The sequence below is a fragment of a genome, unplaced genomic scaffold (genome assembly GCF_019419815.1).
Source record: "Pyrus x bretschneideri cultivar Hongxiangsu unplaced genomic scaffold, Pyrus_bretschneideri_v1 Contig28, whole genome shotgun sequence".
Classification (NCBI taxonomy): Eukaryota; Viridiplantae; Streptophyta; class Magnoliopsida; order Rosales; family Rosaceae; genus Pyrus; species Pyrus x bretschneideri.
This window is the reverse complement of record NW_025999590.1, coordinates 1,377,224-1,395,567: the sequence shown is the minus strand read 5'-3', so window position 1 is coordinate 1,395,567 and position 18,344 is coordinate 1,377,224. Positions and strand designations below refer to the sequence as shown.

At 37.0% G+C, this 18,344-nt stretch overlaps 3 protein-coding genes and 1 long non-coding RNA gene across 4 annotated transcripts; all 4 read right to left on the bottom strand.

The window, feature by feature from the left end:
- Positions 1 to 8,391: 8,391 nt before the first annotated feature.
- On the bottom strand, positions 8,392 to 9,102 carry LOC125479210. Its single transcript, XR_007259885.1, has 2 exons — positions 8,962 to 9,102; positions 8,392 to 8,863 (listed from the first exon to the last, which is right to left on the bottom strand). It is a non-coding gene; the product is annotated as an uncharacterized LOC125479210 (long non-coding RNA).
- Positions 9,103 to 9,845: 743 nt separating this feature from the next.
- On the bottom strand, positions 9,846 to 11,659 carry LOC125479165. Its single transcript, XM_048588222.1, has 5 exons — positions 11,257 to 11,659; positions 10,960 to 11,142; positions 10,704 to 10,859; positions 10,298 to 10,594; positions 9,846 to 10,196 (listed from the first exon to the last, which is right to left on the bottom strand). The coding sequence occupies exons 1-5, from the start codon at positions 11,575 to 11,577 to the stop codon at positions 9,981 to 9,983; spliced, it is 1,173 nt and encodes a 390-aa protein (XP_048444179.1). The 5' UTR covers positions 11,578 to 11,659; the 3' UTR covers positions 9,846 to 9,980.
- A 2,061-nt stretch (positions 11,660 to 13,720) lies between these two features.
- On the bottom strand, positions 13,721 to 15,730 carry LOC125479354. The gene is made up of 5 exons (XM_048588576.1): positions 15,191 to 15,730; positions 14,904 to 15,080; positions 14,656 to 14,799; positions 14,301 to 14,558; positions 13,721 to 14,200 (listed from the first exon to the last, which is right to left on the bottom strand). The coding sequence occupies exons 1-5, from the start codon at positions 15,386 to 15,388 to the stop codon at positions 14,003 to 14,005; spliced, it is 975 nt and encodes a 324-aa protein (XP_048444533.1). The 5' UTR covers positions 15,389 to 15,730; the 3' UTR covers positions 13,721 to 14,002.
- Positions 15,731 to 17,482: 1,752 nt separating this feature from the next.
- On the bottom strand, positions 17,483 to 18,264 carry LOC103927523. The gene has a single exon (XM_009336462.3). The coding sequence runs from the start codon at positions 18,127 to 18,129 to the stop codon at positions 17,743 to 17,745; it is 387 nt and encodes a 128-aa protein (XP_009334737.2). The 5' UTR covers positions 18,130 to 18,264; the 3' UTR covers positions 17,483 to 17,742.
- Positions 18,265 to 18,344: the final 80 nt, after the last annotated feature.

The following is an 18,344-nucleotide window of genomic DNA, read 5'->3' as shown; positions in this document are numbered from 1 at the left end:
TCTGGTTTGGTATTTGGTGGAGTTCCTTAAGAAAAGGGCTAACCCAAACCCACCCACCAACTAGCAAAGTCTTTTTGTCGTAAAAGCTTTCTTCTACTTGTTGCTGTCATTGTCAGCAACACGAGTTTGGTTTTTGACACTTCAACCAACCGTGAAGAAGTCACAAACTTCAATCCTCCAATTACCCATTTGTTATTGTTACTTTCACTTCGCGGTAATTTGATTCACCAGGTTTCCTTGACAAAAAGATAATGTATTATAAACTAGTATAATCCACAAGGTGGGGAATTTGAACTCGACTTTAAGGATGCAAACACACTGTTTTTGTCAATTGACCTAACTCACGTCTGCATTTGATTCAACATGTTTGAGAATGCATTGATTCACTGGGTTTCTTTGACAAGAAGATATTGTATTATAAACTAGTATACTCTACATGGAGGGGAATTCAAACTCAACTTTAAGGGTGCGAGCATACTGTCTTGGCCAAATGACCTAACTGATGCTTTCATTTTATTCAACATGTTTGAGAATGCATTGGTGTGCTTCATCTTTTTTTTTTTCTGACCCATCACTTGCACTCTCTTCTTCAAGGACTCTATTGAAAACACATACTTTTGTTTTACTGGTAAAGTTATACATTCAGAAGGATTCATTCAACATCGAACGATCTTTGTCAAAAAAGATCATTCAAGACTCGGGCCAAGAAAGCTAATCAGCAGACATCTTCTTGGAATTTCAATTTTTTTTTGTGATCAACGGCAAGTTCTGTTGTTTTCTCAACTTATGCAGGCATTGGTATGCTTCACGTTTCCTCTGGTCTATCAATGGCAGTTTCTTCGGCAAGCATTCTATATCTTCTTCAATCACCTTCAATTCTTTCTCAACCCACTTAATTTCCGGCTGCACAGCAAATAATAATTTCGTTTAACTCATTGATCTCCGTGCCAGTTTCCTACAATATTACGGCATGAATGAAACTATAAATCAGCAAAGAAACAAAGTTACTATTTTTCAACTTTTTTTGTGATGTGTTAGAATTATATGTATGTTACTCTGATTTTTTCCCGCAAGGACTTTTTCGAACGCAAAGCATCCCAAAACTTCCCCTCGAAAATAGCAGCAGCAGCAACATTAGCATTAGCTTTTGCATTAGAAATGGATCCATCCCATTTTCGTTGCAATAGAATTGCCGTTCTTGATGCTATTTGGCATTTAAATTCTTGGATCTGTCTTAGGCGGTAATGAACTATTTTTCTCTGATTAAGCGCATACCGCAATTGGTGATCCGACCACCAAGTCTGTTTCAATAGTCCAAAAGAAAAATCCAAATCCAAATTATAAGAAAGAACACAGGTATAATTGAATTGACAAGTTCTAATACAATTAATATGTAATGTTTGTTCTTACATTTTCAGGAAGCATACGATAGTCGTTTTCCAATGAGGACAATGAACCCGCAGATACCTCATTCTGGCTCACATTGATCTCTTTCAAGAGCCGCTTTTCCTCGGCCAAGTTGTTTGTTCCATGTACCATCCGGAAACTCAGTTTCTGAATCCATGTCCATAAATCCAACAAACTCAAAAGGCTTAACTAAGAAACAACTGGAAAAAAATGTACGTTTATTATATATAATGAGTAACTCTTACATGCTTAGCTATGCCTTCTGCTGACAAGCCGGGGTGAGATTTATTTGCGCAACATAGCAGAAATAGTTGCAGTATATTCATTTTCTCCCTCTCCAGGTTCAGACACTCTCTGATCCTCGCTTTGTGCCTACTCCGATGGTAGTCCAACAGTGAACAGGCACAATACCAATCATACTGTTGAAGAAGTTTCAATAATATCACATCACATATTTCATTACATAAGAAAATGCAGAGTCGCATACGTTCATGCATGTTGCAGATGGACCATTTTAACATACCTTCCTTCGGCTTATATTTTTTATCAGCTCAAGTTTATCTCAGCCTCTTCAATTCTGGCTTTTAAATTTGGCTCTTCATCACCTTCTGGACACTGATTCCGATTCTCATACAAGCTCTCTTGCAAGCGAATGTCATCTCCTTCGCTTTCAAGCACCGGCGGTATTTGTGTCGAATTATCTTCCAGTTTTTCCATAGTGTTGGCTTTTCTTGATGGCTTAGCAAGGAGATGCTGATAAATACTGGTATACACTAATGGGATGCATAACACCTTATTAAACAATTTCACTTGAACCCCAAGCAAAGCAATTAGTCAACTGATTCCAAAACCTTATTAAACAATTCCTCTTCAATAATTTATTTTTCTAATGGGATGGAAATGGTGTGTAGCAGATCAGCAGGATTTGAAAAACGTAAACAAAGCAATACGAATTGAGTCTCAATTCCAACTTGCAAGTAAAAGTCGTAATAAAAACAAGGCAAACTTCCCTATTCCCGTTGCATATCCCCATTATGTTACTCTCTCTCCTCACGTGACTTATGAAGTGAGGAGAGAGAGTAGCACGATGGGATATCCAATGGTGACACCATAGTCTTTCAATCGAAATGGGCGTTGAAAATAAGTTTTCTTTGTTACAAGAACCAATACGGTTTTTACAGTTTTTCCCTTTAGGGGAGTGAATATTAGAAACCAAACATGTTATAATTTTCTTTGTTTGAGCCAATCAATTTGCAGCAATCGATGACACTAGTAACCATGAAAGATTATTGCTTACAGTGCTGAGGAAGATGAAATTTGATTAAGGTATTCAAAATCGGTGACCACAAGTGTAATAATAAAACGATTGAATTAATACATAGAGGTTATTACCAATGAATGCAAAAACATTGCAAGAAATTGATGAATAACAGAAGAACTATAACATCATGCGTTGATATGTTGAGTGTGTCCAGGGAACCAGATTTTGTTGTTTTGGTGAACTATATATTAAGACGGATTCATTATCCGCTTATCTTTGATGAAAATGCTTATTTGAGACTTGGCATAAGCAACAAAGTTTAGACTCCTTCTTGTCATCTCATTGTCTTGGTTTAGTACATCGTGGAGTTCCTCGTCTTGAGAGAAGTACTTTGATCAACAGGCTAAAACACCAGACCAGCTAAAGTCATCATACCTCATCACTCAGTTGTTTTCTCAATGTAAGAATGCATTGCTGTGCTTCATATTTCCTCTGTTCCATCAATGGCAACTTCCCCTTCAAACGTTCTATATCTCTTTCAATGACCTTCAATTCTCTCTCGACTTCCTTAAAAATTGGCCCGCGCTGGATGGCCAATAGTGATTTCGTTAATTCATCAACCTTCTCACGGCTTACCTGCAATATTGTGTCAAGAAATTAAATCAGCAAGTTAAACGAAACAAAAGTCAAAATTTTAACTACAAATTTGATGAGTTGGAATTATGTATGTTACTTTGATTTGTTCTTGTAACGCTTTTTTCGAACGCAAAGAATCCCAAATCCTTCCCTTGGGATTAGCAACAGCATTGGCAGCAGCATTAGCATTATCACTTGCATGACCAACTGGTTCATCCCATTGGCTTTGAAACAGAATTCCAGGTCTTGCGCTTTGCCATTTTATTTCCTCGATTTGTCTTAGTCGGTGTTGAATTATACTTCTCTGATTCATCTCATACATACACTCATTGAAGGGCAACCACCATACCTGTTTCGATAGTCCAAAACCAAAAGTAAGACCAAATTGAAAAATAAAAGAAAAACAGAGGGTATTCTAAGAGAAAAATATTTCTTGTTTAATCTTACATCTACATAACGCGGAGTATAACAATCCCTTCCCAATGAGGGAAATAAACCAGCACCCTCCTCCTGTCTAGCATTCATCTCCTTTAAAAGCTTATTTTCCTCCGCCAGAGTGTTTGTTCCATGTCCCATTCGGAAATTCATTTTCTGCAGAATCCATGTCCACATTTCCATAAAATTCAAGACATGGTGGAAAAAATATAGTCAAGAAACATTTACATACCGCTACATGTGTATATATGTGATGAGTAACTCTTACATTTTTAGCTATCGCTTCTCGTGGCAAGACGGGCTTCATTGGTTTTCCTTGGTGAGCTTTTTTTGCACAACAAAGCAGAAATAGTTGCAGTATATTGATTATCTCCCTCTCCGAGGAAAAAGAGGAGCCGAGTCCCATTTCAATATCATTCAGGTTTTTCAACCGAGAGAGGGTGCAGCTCCGATCACACTGTCCACATAGTTTTGTATACGATGTTACACATGTTTCAATCATGATCATGTTTGATGATTCAGTTAGGAAATACAGTCACATACATTTATGCAGATTTAGCAGACCATTTAACATACCTTCCTTTGCGCGATATCTTCAATCAGTTCAAGTTTTTCTTGACTGATCTTTGCAGCCAGCTTCTCAGCCTCTTGAATTCTGCCTTTCAAATTTGGCTCTTCATCAGCAGCATCATTTATAAGTCCATCAACTTGTGAACCCTGATTCCGATTTTCATACAAGTTCTCTTTGTCTCCTTCGCTTTCAAGTACCTGCGCTGTTTGTGTAGAATTAGCTTCCAGTTCCTCCATAGTGCTAGAAGCTTTAGTCTGACTTAGGAAGGAGATGCTGGTAATACTGGCATCAGCTGTCCTTTTAATATTAAGCCAAATGCACTTGCATCCCACGCAAATAAGGTCAAATGATTCCAAAATCTTATTAAAAAAATCATGTTCAATAATTCATTTTTTATTGGGGCGCCATTGTCAAATTAAGCTAAGTGAAATGAACTAGTCTGCCAGATGTGCAGTATTTGAAATAGATAATATGAATTCTGAAAATTATGTTTCGAAAATATTGAGATTGTTCTGATTCTGAATAATCCGTAAATTTGGAAGTTCGAAAATTTGCAACTGTAAATTTTGAAATGGAAACTAAAAGCCTCGTTTTTGATCCGATCCGTCTAAAATTCAACCTTAGTTCTCAATCAACTATTTGGTACCGTTAAGGTTTATGTTATGAAATTATGATGATTGAGTTGAGTTCGTTAAGTGATGACGTGTCATGTGCTGGCCCAACTTTTTTGCTTACATGGGATCATATACTAACAAAAATCTATTAAATTTAACAAAATAAAAGGTAAATTATGTTTCAAAGAAGTTCCCAAAATAATCTCTGCTGATCTCTTTCAACTCCAGCGCTTCTTGAGGAAATTAAACTCCAATGCAGTCAATTTTCTGTAAAGTACGAACATCATTTTTCATATAAACTATTAGCAGAAAAGAACCTAGAAACACAACACATGAAAATGATCGAAGAAGCCTTGTTTGCACTTTGCAATCTTGGTTGATATTAGTTGCTTCGAAACGAAAAGAACTTTTGCAGTCTAGGGCTAAACATTCAAAGGGCAAAATGTCCTCTGTTGATGTTCCACTTGTTTGGTTGAAATGGTTTAACACTCCGATTAATTGCGTAACATCTAATTGCAGTTTCATCTAAAATGGAGTTCACACATTGAACAAAGGAATTTTGGTAGTGTCCAAATGTCGCCGTGATTGCTTACAGTGTTGATATGCAAGGATAGTAAAAACTAAGAAGAACCATTTCATAATGGTACTAAAGTCAAGGAAGATGAAATTTGATAACTAAGGTATTCGAAAATGGTGATCTCAAGTATACAACAAAGATTGAGTACAAATACTTCGCCAATGACTGCAAAAATATTGCAAGAGATTGTTGACGAGAAGATTTCTAACACTGTGATGAGTAAATTGCATCCATAACAATGCCTTTGGTTTATCGCAACACCATAGTTTTAATGGAGTCGTTTAACCTCTGCTGATATCTCTGTTAATTTCTTGGTTGCTGAAGGCAGGCAACGCCTCATCTTTCCTATGATCCATCAACGTCAAATTTTTCTTCAAGCATTCTATATCTCTTTCAATGGCCTTCAATTCTCTCTCAACTTTCTTAATTTTTGGCCGCACGGCCAATAGTGATTTCGTTACTTCATCAACCTTCTGACCACTTACCTACAATGTTGTGTCAAGAAATTAATCAGCAAACTTATAGGAAACAAACTTCAAAGTTTTAACTTTACTCTATTTGATGAGTTAGAATTATGCATATACGTTACTTTGATTTGTTCTTGTAACTCTTTTTTCGAATTCAAAGAATCCCAAATCCTTCTCTTGGGATTAGCAATAGCATTGGCAGCAGCATTAGCATTATCACCTACATAACCATTTGGTTCATCCCATTGGCGTTGAAATAGAATTCCTGGTCTTGCGCTTTTCCATTTAAGTTCTTGGATATGTCTTAGGCGGTTTCGAACTATACTTCTCTGATTCTTCACATAATAAAACTCGTCGAGAGGCAAGTGCCAAGTCTGTTACAATATTTCATTCGTAAAAGCAATCCCAAGGTTAAGAAAAATGCACGGGCTATCCTAAGAGAACTAAATATTTCATGTTTAATCTTACATCTACATAAGGCGGAGTATAACAATGCCCTTCCAATGATGAAAATGAATCAACACCCTCTTTCTGTCTCACATTCATCTGTTTCAAAAGCCGTTTTTCCTCCGCCAAACTGTTTGTTCCATGTCCCATCCGGAAATTCATTTTCTGCGGAACCCGTATGCACATTTCCAACAAAACCAACGGATCAAAACGCTTAGAGAGAGAAAAAAAGAAAAATATTCTAGGAAATATGACAAAACATTTAGCCGTTACATGTTTAGCTATCTCTTCTGCTGATAAGAAGGGCTTCATAGGTTTTCCTTGGTAAGCTTTTTCTGCAAAATGGAGCAGAAATAGTTGCAGTATATTCATTTTCTCCCTCGCCGCAGACAAAAGGGATCCGAGTCCCATTTCACGATCTTTTAGGGATTCCAACCGAGAAAGGGTGCATGCCCTATCACACTGTTGACATAAATTTTGAATAAGATCGATCTTTGCATATTTCATTTATGAATCATGACCACGTTTGATGATAGAAGTTGACATCAGAACAACAACTCAGAAGTAATAATTAGGAAATGCAGTCTAAATTCATACAGATTTTTGCAGACCATTTATCATACCGTCCTTTTCACTATATCTTCATTCAGCTCAAGTCTGTCTTGACTGATCTTTTCAGCCAGCTTCTCAACCTCGTGAATTCTGCCTTTTAAATCTGTCTTTTCATCAGCAGCAGCATCAACTTCCAAACCCCGATTCCAGTTATCGTGTAAGTCCTCTTGCAAGCTATTGTTGTCTCGTTTAGCTTCCAATTCCTCCATGGTGCTTTGCCTGATGTGATACAAAGGAATAAGCAAATCACACTATATACAAATGAAAAGAATAAATGGGTTTATGCACTGGCATAAAGGTAAAAATCAAGAAACGAAGAGGATGCGAGAGTAGATCGTCAACATTAACAAATGAAACACAGGTTTTTAAGTTCGACTTGCACCCGAATGGATCAGCGTCACAAATTAAAATAAAAACAAGGAAAGGGCCATTAGTACATTACCTTGAATATCCAGATAATCAGGGTGCTGCAAATGATTGAGACAAAGACAATTTGAGTTTGACTTGGCAAGGAGATGCTGATATAAGGGTTAAGCTGTCCTATTAATAATTATAGCAAAAACCACAATATAAATACACTCTAATGGGATGCATAAAACCTTATTAAACAACTCCCCTTGCATCCCAAGCAAATTAAGTCAACAGATTGCAAAACCTAATTAAATAATTCCCCTTGCATCCCAAGCAAATTAAGTAAACAGATTCCAAACCCTCATTAAACAATTCCTGTTCAATGATTTTTTCTTGGGTTGGCATTGTAGGACGAAGCTGAGTAAATGGGCAAGGCATGTGCGATAAATGCACAATTTGAAAAACATTTAGAAAAAGAGAGAAAAATATGGTCTTAGTCTTTGAGAATAATTCAATTGAAAGGAATACATTCTCTTGGTTCCAAGTTCAAATAGCAGTTTAGCTTTTTTTGGTTGAAATGGTTAAAAGTTAGGAGCCAGATCCCATTTTGTAAGATCGGATACCGGTTTATCGACCGGCACATACTATTGGTTACTTAGTTGTATCTGATTTCGTTATGTCCGGTCGACCAGCTGTACCTGATCCCACGAACCAGAATAGCGCTTCATAAAGATTTTCATCCGTGGGGGGGGGGGGATGATTTATGCACGACCCATCTTAAGTCTTTGATTCTCTTTTGATTTGTTCAATCCAATGATAATAAAAAAAATGGAGTGTGCAAGAGGTGAAAATGACGTGTATAAATCATTTCCTATTTCATGTTTTAAATAAAACTGTACTAAAAAGAACTTGGATTATTGTTACTAGAAAAATAAAAAAAAGAACTTGGATTGTATTTTCACTGCCTCAACAATGGACTTTTAATGATGTTGAAAACAAACAAAAGAAAGTGGGTAGGCAGAATATTTCTTCAACCAATGTTGCTACAATACAACTGTGAATCTTGGTGCATAAATGCCGACGGTCTAATAGTACAATTACTTACAGTACTGACACAAGGTAACTTTAAGAACTAATTAATATGAACCATTTCAATTTACAGATTCAAGGAAGATGAAGAATTCGACGTTCTTCAACCTCTGCCGATCCTTGACGAAAGAGCTTATTTGAGACTTGGGGCCTAAGCAATTAATTTCAGACACCTTCCTGTCATCACATTTTCTTGTACCTCACCACTCTGTTGTTTTTTCTCAGTTTAAGAATGCATCGGTTCGCTTCATCTTTCCTATGATCCATCAATGGTAATTACTCCTTCAAGCATTTTATATCCCTTTCAATGGCCTTCAATTCTTTCTCAACTTTCCTAAGTTTTGGCCGCACTCCCGTTAGTGATTTGGTTAATTCTTCAATCTTCTCACCAGTTACCTGCAATATTGTGTCAAGAAATTCAATCAGCAAGTTAAACGAAACAGAGTTTGAATTTTCACCTACTCTATTTGATCAGTAAGAATTGTGTATGATACTTTTGAGTTGTTCTTGTAATGCTTTTTTCGAACTCAAAGAATCACAAATCATTCTCTTTTCATTGGCCATGGCATTGGCAGCAGCATTAGCATTAACACCTGCTTCATTGGCAGTGGCTTCATCCCATTGCCTTTCAAAGAGCATTCCCGGTCTCGCGCTTTTCCATTTAAGTTCTTAGCAATATGGGAAGTACAATAATTACTTACATACAAGGTCACTCATTTTCCGATGTAGGATTCACTCTCAATACGCCCTCTCACATGTGGCCGTTAGGCTTTAGACACGAGACAAATTGCTCTGATACCATGAAGAAAGTTGAGGTTCCACCTAAAACACTTTTAAGCACATGCAAAATCTCTTATTTTCCCATCGTGAAATTCACTCTCAACAAGACCGTCATATCAACATTAATAGATAAAACACATGTCTTGAATTCAACTGGCACCGAATGAATCAGCGCATTAACATAAAAACAAGGAAAGGGACATTTGTACATTACCTTGAATATCCAGATATTTTTTTCTTGGGGTGGCCTTGTCAAATTAAGCTGCGTAAAATATGGTCCATTTGCGGGATCAGATACCAACTGATCGACTGGCACACACTACTGGTAGTGGTTGTTTGGCTATATCTGATGTTTTCTTCGGTGGATTAGCTGTATTTGATCCCACAAAAAAAAAAAATAAATAAATAAATAAACCACGCATCTGAACGATTTTTATGGAGTGAGTGATTTTTGCACACCTTGACCCTCTTAATTATAGCCTTTGATTCTCCTTTGATTTGTGCGCTCCAATGGCAATAAAAAAAATTGGGATGTGCAGTGTGTAGAAATCATTTCCCTTTTCATGGTTTTAATAATTTTCTAACTTAGTAACTGTAATTAAAAAGAACTTGGATTATATTTTCCGAACCTAAACAATGGAGTTTTGGTGTGTTGAAAACAAACCAAATAATATGGGTGGGCAGAACAGTTCTTCAACCAATGTTTATTTTACACAACTGTGAATCTTTATGTTCAATTTGAGAATACATGGACATGATCACTCTGTTGGTTTTTCAATTTAAGAATGCATTGGTATGCTTCATCTTTCCTCTGATCAATCAATGGCAATTTCTTCTCCAAGATTTCGATATCTCTTTCAATGGTCTTCAATTCTCTCTCAACTTTCCTAACTTTTGGCCGCACGGCTGTTAGTGATTTCGTTAACTCTTCTATCTTTTCACCAGTTACCTGCAATATTGTGTCAAGAAATTAAATTAGCAAGTTAAAAGAAACAAAGTTCGAACTTTTAGCTACTCTATTGGATGAGTTAGAATTGTTATGCGCTTTACCTTGATTTGCTCTTGTAACGCTTTCTTCGAACTCAAAGAATCCCAAATCCTGGCAGTTGCAATAGCATTGGCAGCAGCATTAGCATCAGCATTAGGATTTGCACTAGCTCTTGCTTCAGCAATGGCTTCATCCCATTGCCTTTCAAATACTATTCCCGGTCTATCGCCTTGCCATTGAAGTTCTTGTATTTGTCTTCCTTGCCATTGAAGTTCTTGGATTTGTCTTAGGCGTTGATGCATTATACTTCTCTGATTCCGCAGATATTGTACAGCAGAGAGATGACGCAAGTAATAAGTCTGTTTCGGTAATCCAAACGAAAAAATCAAATCTAAAGAAAAAGAAAAACTTGGTGTCTAGTAGACTAATTAACTCTTGAGGAACTTAATATTACTTGTTTAATCTTACAGTTACAAGAGGCGGAGCTATATAACAATAATAATCCCTTCCCAATGGCGAAAATGAACCAGCAGTATCCTCCTCCTGTCTCACATTCATCTCTTTTACAAGCTGCTTTTCGTCAGCCAAACTGTTTGTTCCATGTACCATCCGGAAATTCATTTTCTGCAGAATCCATGTTCACATTTCCAACGAACTCAAAAGGCTGTATTATCAAGAACATTGACATACCGGCGAGTGTGCATGTATAATAAGGAAAACTTACATGCTTAGATATCTCTTCTCGTGGCATGAAGGGCTTCTCCGGTTTTCCTTGGGGAGCTTTGTTTGTTAAACGAAGCAGAAATAGTTGCAGTATATTCATTTTCTCCCTCTCCACGGCCAACCTGGATTTGAGTCCCTTTTCATTCAGGTCTTCCAACCGAAAAAGGGCACTGCTCCTATCACACTGTTGACAATATTTTCAATAAAATGTCAGATATGGTGTTTGATGATTGAATTAGGAAATGCAGTCACATATATAATATAAATTCATATAGAATTTTCGGACCATTTCGCATACCTTCCTTTTCTCTATATCTTCATTCAGCTCAATTTTATCTTGACAGATCTTTGCAGCCAGCTTCTCGACCTCTTGAATTCTGCCTTTAGTAGTTATCTCTTCACCCACAACATCAACTTCTACACGATTCCAGTTTTCATGCACGTCCTCTTGCGAGCGATTGTTTTCTCTGTTAGCTTCCAGTTCCCCCATAGTGTTGACCTTGCCTGATGTGATGCAAAGGAAAGAGTAAAATGAAGAAACAAAAGGATGTGAAAGTATACCGTCAACATTAATAGATGAAATACAGGTTTTGTGCCTTCGACTGGGACCCGAATGCATCAGCGTACCAAATTACCAGGAAAACGGCGAAACCGTTCGTACATTACCTTCAAACGTACAGATATTTAGACACTGCAACTGATTGAGGCAAAGATAATTTGACTCAGTAAGGAGATGCTGGTAAACTATTAAGCTCTGCTATTAATATTCAGCCGATTTTTCTTGCACCCCACGCAAATTTAGTCAACTGATTCAAAAAATCTTATTAAACAAATTAAGCTGAGTAAATTAATTGACATGGCGTGTGCCAGAAGTGTTGGAATTTTTTAGGGTATTTCAAAATACAAAGTCAATTGCCACTTAGTACTGCCACTCACTACTACGGTCTAGTGGTATTTCTCTTCACTTGAAAGTAAGAGATTTTAGGTTCGAATCTTGCGTATGGCAAATTAGATATCAAATTAGGTTGCCCATTGTGTGACTTAGGCGAACTCCCCCTCCCCTTAATGTACTAAAAAAAATTGCTACTTAATACTACGTTCTAGTGGTATTCCTCTTCACTTGTAAGTGAGAGGTCTTCGGTTTGATTTTCGATAAAGGCGAGTTTGAACCACATTCTTGCTAGCCCATTGTGAAGCTAAGCTCACCCCCTCTCCCTTAGTGTAGATATTATTGTTTTTTTTCCAAAAAAAATAAAAGTAAAATAGCCAAATTTTAGATTAGAAATATAATTCTAGCCAACTATTACAAATTATTATAAATCTAACTAAAACTTAATATGAAAATACTACAATACCCTTTCTTAACTAATATGAAAATATTGCCCATTGTGAAGCTAAGGGAGAGGGGGTGAGCTTAGCTTCACAATTATAGGCGTGAGGCGGCTCACATCATTGTAGACAATTGGAGGTTTTACTCATTGAGATCAATGCGATTGGCGGTAAAGGAAAAGCCAGACAATTGCTTTACAAAGTACTCAACCATATCGTTTGTCTGATAGAATTAACACCTGTAGTCCTAACGGACTGGATAATTATTCTCTTTCTAATCTCAGCATAAGCTGATTAAGGTAGGCATATTACTTCCAAAAACCCATTTATATTTCGACGAATCCAACTCGGAGCATCTGTACAGGGAAGATGGACTTCTTGACAATTAATGTGTCCCTTTAATGGAGATGGTCGACACTATTAAATGGAAAATGCATTCTTGTGCATAAGAGACTCCCTCAGCTTAAAAGGAGAACATAATTTTTAATTGACAGGTAATATAATCAGGACATCAATGTCGAGCTCTTCCTCAAGTTTAACAACCTTGTTAATTTCCTCCTTGATGGCCTTGTACATTCCTCCTCAGAAATCCTGTGAAAAAAAAAGAAGGGAATTTTGATACATAGTCAAAATTTGGACCATGAATAGATGGAGATGATATATTTTTGTAATTAATTTGGTTTAAAAAGGGTATTGTAGTACTTTCACGTCAAATTTTGGTTAGAATTATAAAAATAATAATGGTTGGTTAAAATTCAATTCATAGTCAAAATTTTGGCTATTTTTCCAAATTTCCCTGGGCGCTTTGCTTGTGCATATCAACATCTTAATTTCAATATCATGTGTTAATTCCTTCGTAACTGTTAGTCATTATTTTGATGTGAATCATTAAGCCTTATATCTCCAGAATATAAACCATTTGATCAGAGTTGATCAAGTGATCCTCTTCTTTGAACCACTCATCCATGTATGAAGCTTCTCAGGAATACTAACTCTCCAATTCTCTCCTCTCTCGTCGTATGGATCTCTCATTCTTTCAAGTGTTGCTACGTCATTCAATGGTTTTGTACCAATGGAAAAATCGAGTTGTTCACCTAACTGGAGTAGCAAGTGTACGCTTTCAAGGTTGTTTTATCCCGGAGAGTATGACATCATAACTTGCAACACCAAGAGTCTCGGAGAGGCGAAATTCACTTTTAAGGACAGTGACCTTACACGCCTCAACCTTAGATTTTGTTCTAATTAAGCATGAAGAGCGTTTTCTACCCTACAAAAGCATTTCATTGTTGTTTCATTATTTTATATGATTTACCATGTCAACGTAAATTATCATTTATTAATATTTATCTTGTGTGAACTTTACCAAAAGTAGCATCTACTCGCCAAATATTTCCAACAAGAAGTGCACGATTTAGTCAAAAGAGAGCACAATATGGACTTAGTCTCTGAGAATAATTATAGTGAAAGTAACACATTCCAGTTTACAGCTTTACTTTGGTTGAAATGATTTAAGTGGGCCCACATATACGAACGTTGTCACGATTGGCTAGAGCGGATATGCTTCTGCAAAACAGATCACATTGAAAGGAAACCGAAACAAGAGCTGAATGCAATGATGTTACTAACTACTTGAGTTCTTGCGCAAAGAGACGATGAAATTTGTTGCAATGGCATTATGTATTTTTATTTGGTGAATGGCAGAACTGATGTCGTCTTTAACTCTCTTGTTTTCTCAATTTAAAAACGCACTCGTATGCTTCATCTTTCTTCTGATCCATCAATGTCAGTTTCTTCTTCAAGCATTCTATATCTCTTTCAATGACCTTCAATTTTCTCCCAGCTCTCTTTATATTCTGCCCGCGCCGCAGGGCCACCAGTGATTTCATTAATTCATCCATCTCCTTGCCAGTTACCTGCAATATTTGTGTCAAGAAATTAAATCAAATGAGCTAGAAAAATAAAAACAAAAATCAATTTTTCCAATTCTTTTTCCGTTAGAATTATGTATGTTACTCTGATTTGTTCTTGTAACGCTTTTTTTGAACTCAACGAATCCCAAATCTTTCCCTTGGCATTGGCAATAGAATAGGCAGCAGCATTAGCATCATAACTTGCATGATCAGCAATGGCTTCACCATCCCATTGCCTTTGAAATATAATTCCCGGTCTTGCGCTTCGCCATTTGAGTTCTTGGATTTGTCTTAGGAGGCCTTCAACTACATTCCTCGGGTTTATCACCATAAAATACTCGTCGAGGCGCAAGTGCCAAGTCTGTTTCAATATTCCAAACCATAAAACCAGATCCAAATTAGATTAAAAAAACCACAGCGTATAGTTGACTAATCTAGGAGAAATTAAAATTTCTTACATCTATGTAAGGCGGAAAATAACGATGTTTTCCCAATGGTGAAACTGAATCAACCACCTCCTTCTGCCTCGCATTGATCTCTTTCAAAAGCTTTTTTTCCTCCGCCAAACTGTTTGTTTCATGTACCATCCGGAAATTCATTTTCTGCAGAATACATTATCACATTTCCAACAAACTCAAAAAGGCTATATAATCAAGAAACATTTACATACCGACGTATGTGCATACATAATAAGTAAAACTCTTACATGTTTAGCTATCTCTTCTCGTGGCAAGAAAGGCTTCATTGGATTTCCTTGATGAGCTCTGTTTGCGAAATGAAGCAAAAATAGTTGCAGTATATTCATTTTCTCCCTCGTTGTGGCCAAACAGAATTTGAGTCTCCGTTCATGCTTATTCGGTTCTTTCAACCGATTCCTATCACACTGTTAATACATAAATTTCAATAAAATACAACATAGTTTAATTCATGATCATATCTGATGAATGAATTAGGAAATGCAGTCAAACAAATTCATGCAGATTGCAGACATACCGTCTTTTTCATTAAAGCTTTATCCAGCTCAAATTTATCTCGACTAGTCTTTGCAGCCAGCTTCTGAGCATGTTTAATTCTGGCGTTTAAGTTTGGCTCTCTTGAGCCCTGATTTCGATTTCCATGCAAGTGATCTTCGCCTCCTTCGCTTTCAAGTTCCGGCGCTATTTGGGTAGAATTCGCTTCCAGTTGTGCCATAGTGTTGGCGTTTCCGGATGTTGAGGTATTCAGGTACTGCAGATGATTGAGCCAGAGACAATTTGACTGGGAAAGTAATCTGAACTAGCAAGGAGATGTTAAGCTGTCCTATTAATATATAGCCAAATTTACTTGCACCCCACACAAAGTAATTTAGTCACTATGTAAAATCTCACGTGTTTGACAACGAGCTATCATAGGATTGCTCGGACAATTAAGTAACTTGGCATACAAGTTATTTAATGTGCAAGGAGTCAAAAAGCCCCAAATAGAGTAAGATTATGGAGTCTTAACTATATGCAACTAATTTCTAGGAACTCTTATCAAGTAAATACAAAGAAGACTTTTTAGCCAAAATGGTTTCTAAGATTAACATAATTGGTTTGAGCTTGTCCACCGTCAATCATTTTGATCATTCTGTGAAAAAAATCTCTGTTAAATAAGGACCCAAATATCAAAAATACTCTTAATTTAGTAAACACTAGACCAAAATGATTTGTCCATTAAACAATTCCAATTGATCTGTAACCCTAATTACATGTTGATGCTTAAGTATGTACTCTTACATATTAAACAATTCCAATTCAATAATTTCCTTTTTTGTCTTGGGTGGCATTGAAAACCATTGAAAAAAAAGAGCGGAATATGGTCAGAGTCTCTGAAATTAGTTCAAGTGAAAGTAATGCATTCTCTTAGTTGCAGTTTCAAATGGTAGAGTTGGGAGTTATTATTTTGGTTGGAAGAATTGGTTTGAACAGGCGCATCCAGCCATTCAGGCCATGCGGGATCAGATACCAGCTGATCGACTGGCACATAGTACTGCTTGCTTGGCAGTATCAATCTGACCTAGTTTTTGCGGGTCGATTAGCTGTATCTAATCCCGCAAAAAAAGTTGCGCTTCTGAAAGATTCTTATGGAGCCCTTCCACGGAGTTTAGATTATATCTTCTTTAAACCAATGATGCCCCCCCCACTGTGAATCATTGTGCATAAATGCCAGCCAATGGTCTAGTTGTTCAATTGCACGAGTACTAACCATTTCCAAAAGAAATCAAACTGGCGAGGAGAAATCAAACATGAGAGCTCGAGTGTAACGATGTTTTTAACTACTCAAACTACAAGCCACTTGCGGACAGAAAGGAGGTGATGGAAACAGTTGCAATGGCATTATATTATGGTAGGGGAGGTTACAAGCATATGGGCTGGCAGAAATTCCAAAGCCAAAACTTCATAGGTTGGTCCTGCTACATATTAAAATCATCTCAACCACAGAGCTACTTGGCCTTGCATTAGGAGTCAACCAAATCAACGGCTACAAATCATTCACGACAGAGATGATCACATAAGCCAAGTGGCTTGATGGATATGAAAACCAAAAGATGATAACAAAACACATAAATAGGTGAGAATCTTGCATACAACCGGAGATATAACCTCCTATTATTGTTATACTCATCATGTGACATGGTTACGTCGATTTCTATAAACAGCCATGGATGACACTTCAAGCCTTTTGCGTTGCTTCTCTAAAAAGCACTTATGCTCATAAGTGCTTATAATAAAAGTACTTATATTATTAACACGTTAAATTCTCAATTAAAATAAGCACTTGAAAATGCTCCCACAAGAAGCATTTGGTCGGTAGACATAAGCGCCTCTAAGTTTGCTGCCAGATGCAATCAAAAGCGGTTACATACCTATCAAAAAGTGCTTCTAAGTTTTTTGCCAAATGCAATCAAAAGCGTTTTCACTTGTAAAAAAGCGCTTTTTGCCCTTCCAAAAGGAATTCCTAACAGAATCTTAGTAATCAAGCAAGATTATTGCTTACAATGAAAATTAAAGCACCTCTCATATATGCAGGTCGCAAATTAAAGCACGCTACAAAAAGGATAAATATGAAAAGGTATGGGAAAAATTAGAGCATCCAGATTTACATAGTATAGATAAAACCCAACACCAGAACAGAGAATCAAAATCTTGAACCATTTTGAAGGTGAGATGTATCAATATCTCCAAACAAATAGTTTTTGTGTACGCCGACAAATCGATATCAGCGTACCTCAAAGCGCATAACTTTTAACAAGAACAATATGGATAATCACAAAAGGTGACAAATTGATTCAAAACCAGAAACAATACACTCCAATTTACAATTCAGTTCAATTTATTAATATGCAGCAAACTCAAATCACGATTTTTTTTTTTTTTTTTTTTATATACGATCACAACCATAAACTCCATTTCAAAGACACAAAATTCAAGACTTTCTTTCCTCTCAAGACTTACAAATAAGAATAATTACAGAACAAAAACTAAATATTACCCACCAAAAAGCACTTATTAATCACTTTTTAGTCACGACCAGCTATAAAGCACTTGGGTGTACTTATCTTTAAGCCACCTGAAGCTTTTCCTGAACGAGCCCTTCATCTTCCCCTCCACAGAGTACATCTTGTAGCTCGCAACCCTCTTCTTCCTCTGCAACTCCGGATCAGCCAGGACCCCCCAATTGGAAGACGACCCAGAAATGCTTTTCCCCTTTTTCAGCTTAATCTCCCTGTTATTATAGTTATAATTCTGGTTAGCCATCTGGGTTTGTGCATATGAAACACTGTAGCTCCTCAGCTCATAGGAGGAAGTGGGGCGTGGCGGCCTTGTTGGGTGTCCATAGTAGCTTCCCACCTGCATATTATTCCCGCCGCCGCCGTACGACGACCTTGATCTGCTGTAGTCTTCTTCCATGGGGGCAGAGAGAGCTTTCAGACCGTTTGGTGGGCTTGGATTCTAACAGAGGAGCAAGAAGAAGAAGAAAAGTAAGAGGAGAAAAGTAAAGAGATATTTTGTTTGGGTTTCATTTTTTAAGGTTTTTTTTTTTTTTTTTTTTTTTTTGTAATAGCTGACCTTATGAGTGATTTTAGATGGCGTGTTTCGCGGGGAATCAGGTTGTCTTGTCTACG

Bases quoted from the DNA above. Each gene is read 5' to 3' on its own strand.
- LOC125479165 (XM_048588222.1), bottom strand. From the start codon at position 11,577: ATGCATTCGGGTCCCAGTCGAAGGCACAAAACCTGTATTTCATCTATT. The intron at 11,143-11,256 runs GTATGCGAAATG...TATTGTCAACAG, and splicing joins AAGATATAGAGAAAAGGAAG to TGTGATAGGAGCAGTGCCCT. The intron at 10,860-10,959 runs GTAAGTTTTCCT...TGGATTCTGCAG, and splicing joins GAGAAGAGATATCTAAGCAT to AAAATGAATTTCCGGATGGT.
- LOC125479354 (XM_048588576.1), bottom strand. From the start codon at position 15,388: ATGGCACAACTGGAAGCGAATTCTACCCAAATAGCGCCGGAACTTGAA. The intron at 14,559-14,655 runs GTAAGAAATTTT...ATATTGAAACAG, and splicing joins ATTTTCCGCCTTACATAGAT to ACTTGGCACTTGCGCCTCGA. The intron at 14,201-14,300 runs GTAACATACATA...CAAATATTGCAG, and splicing joins CGTTACAAGAACAAATCAGA to GTAACTGGCAAGGAGATGGA.
- LOC103927523 (XM_009336462.3), bottom strand. From the start codon at position 18,129: ATGGAAGAAGACTACAGCAGATCAAGGTCGTCGTACGGCGGCGGCGGG.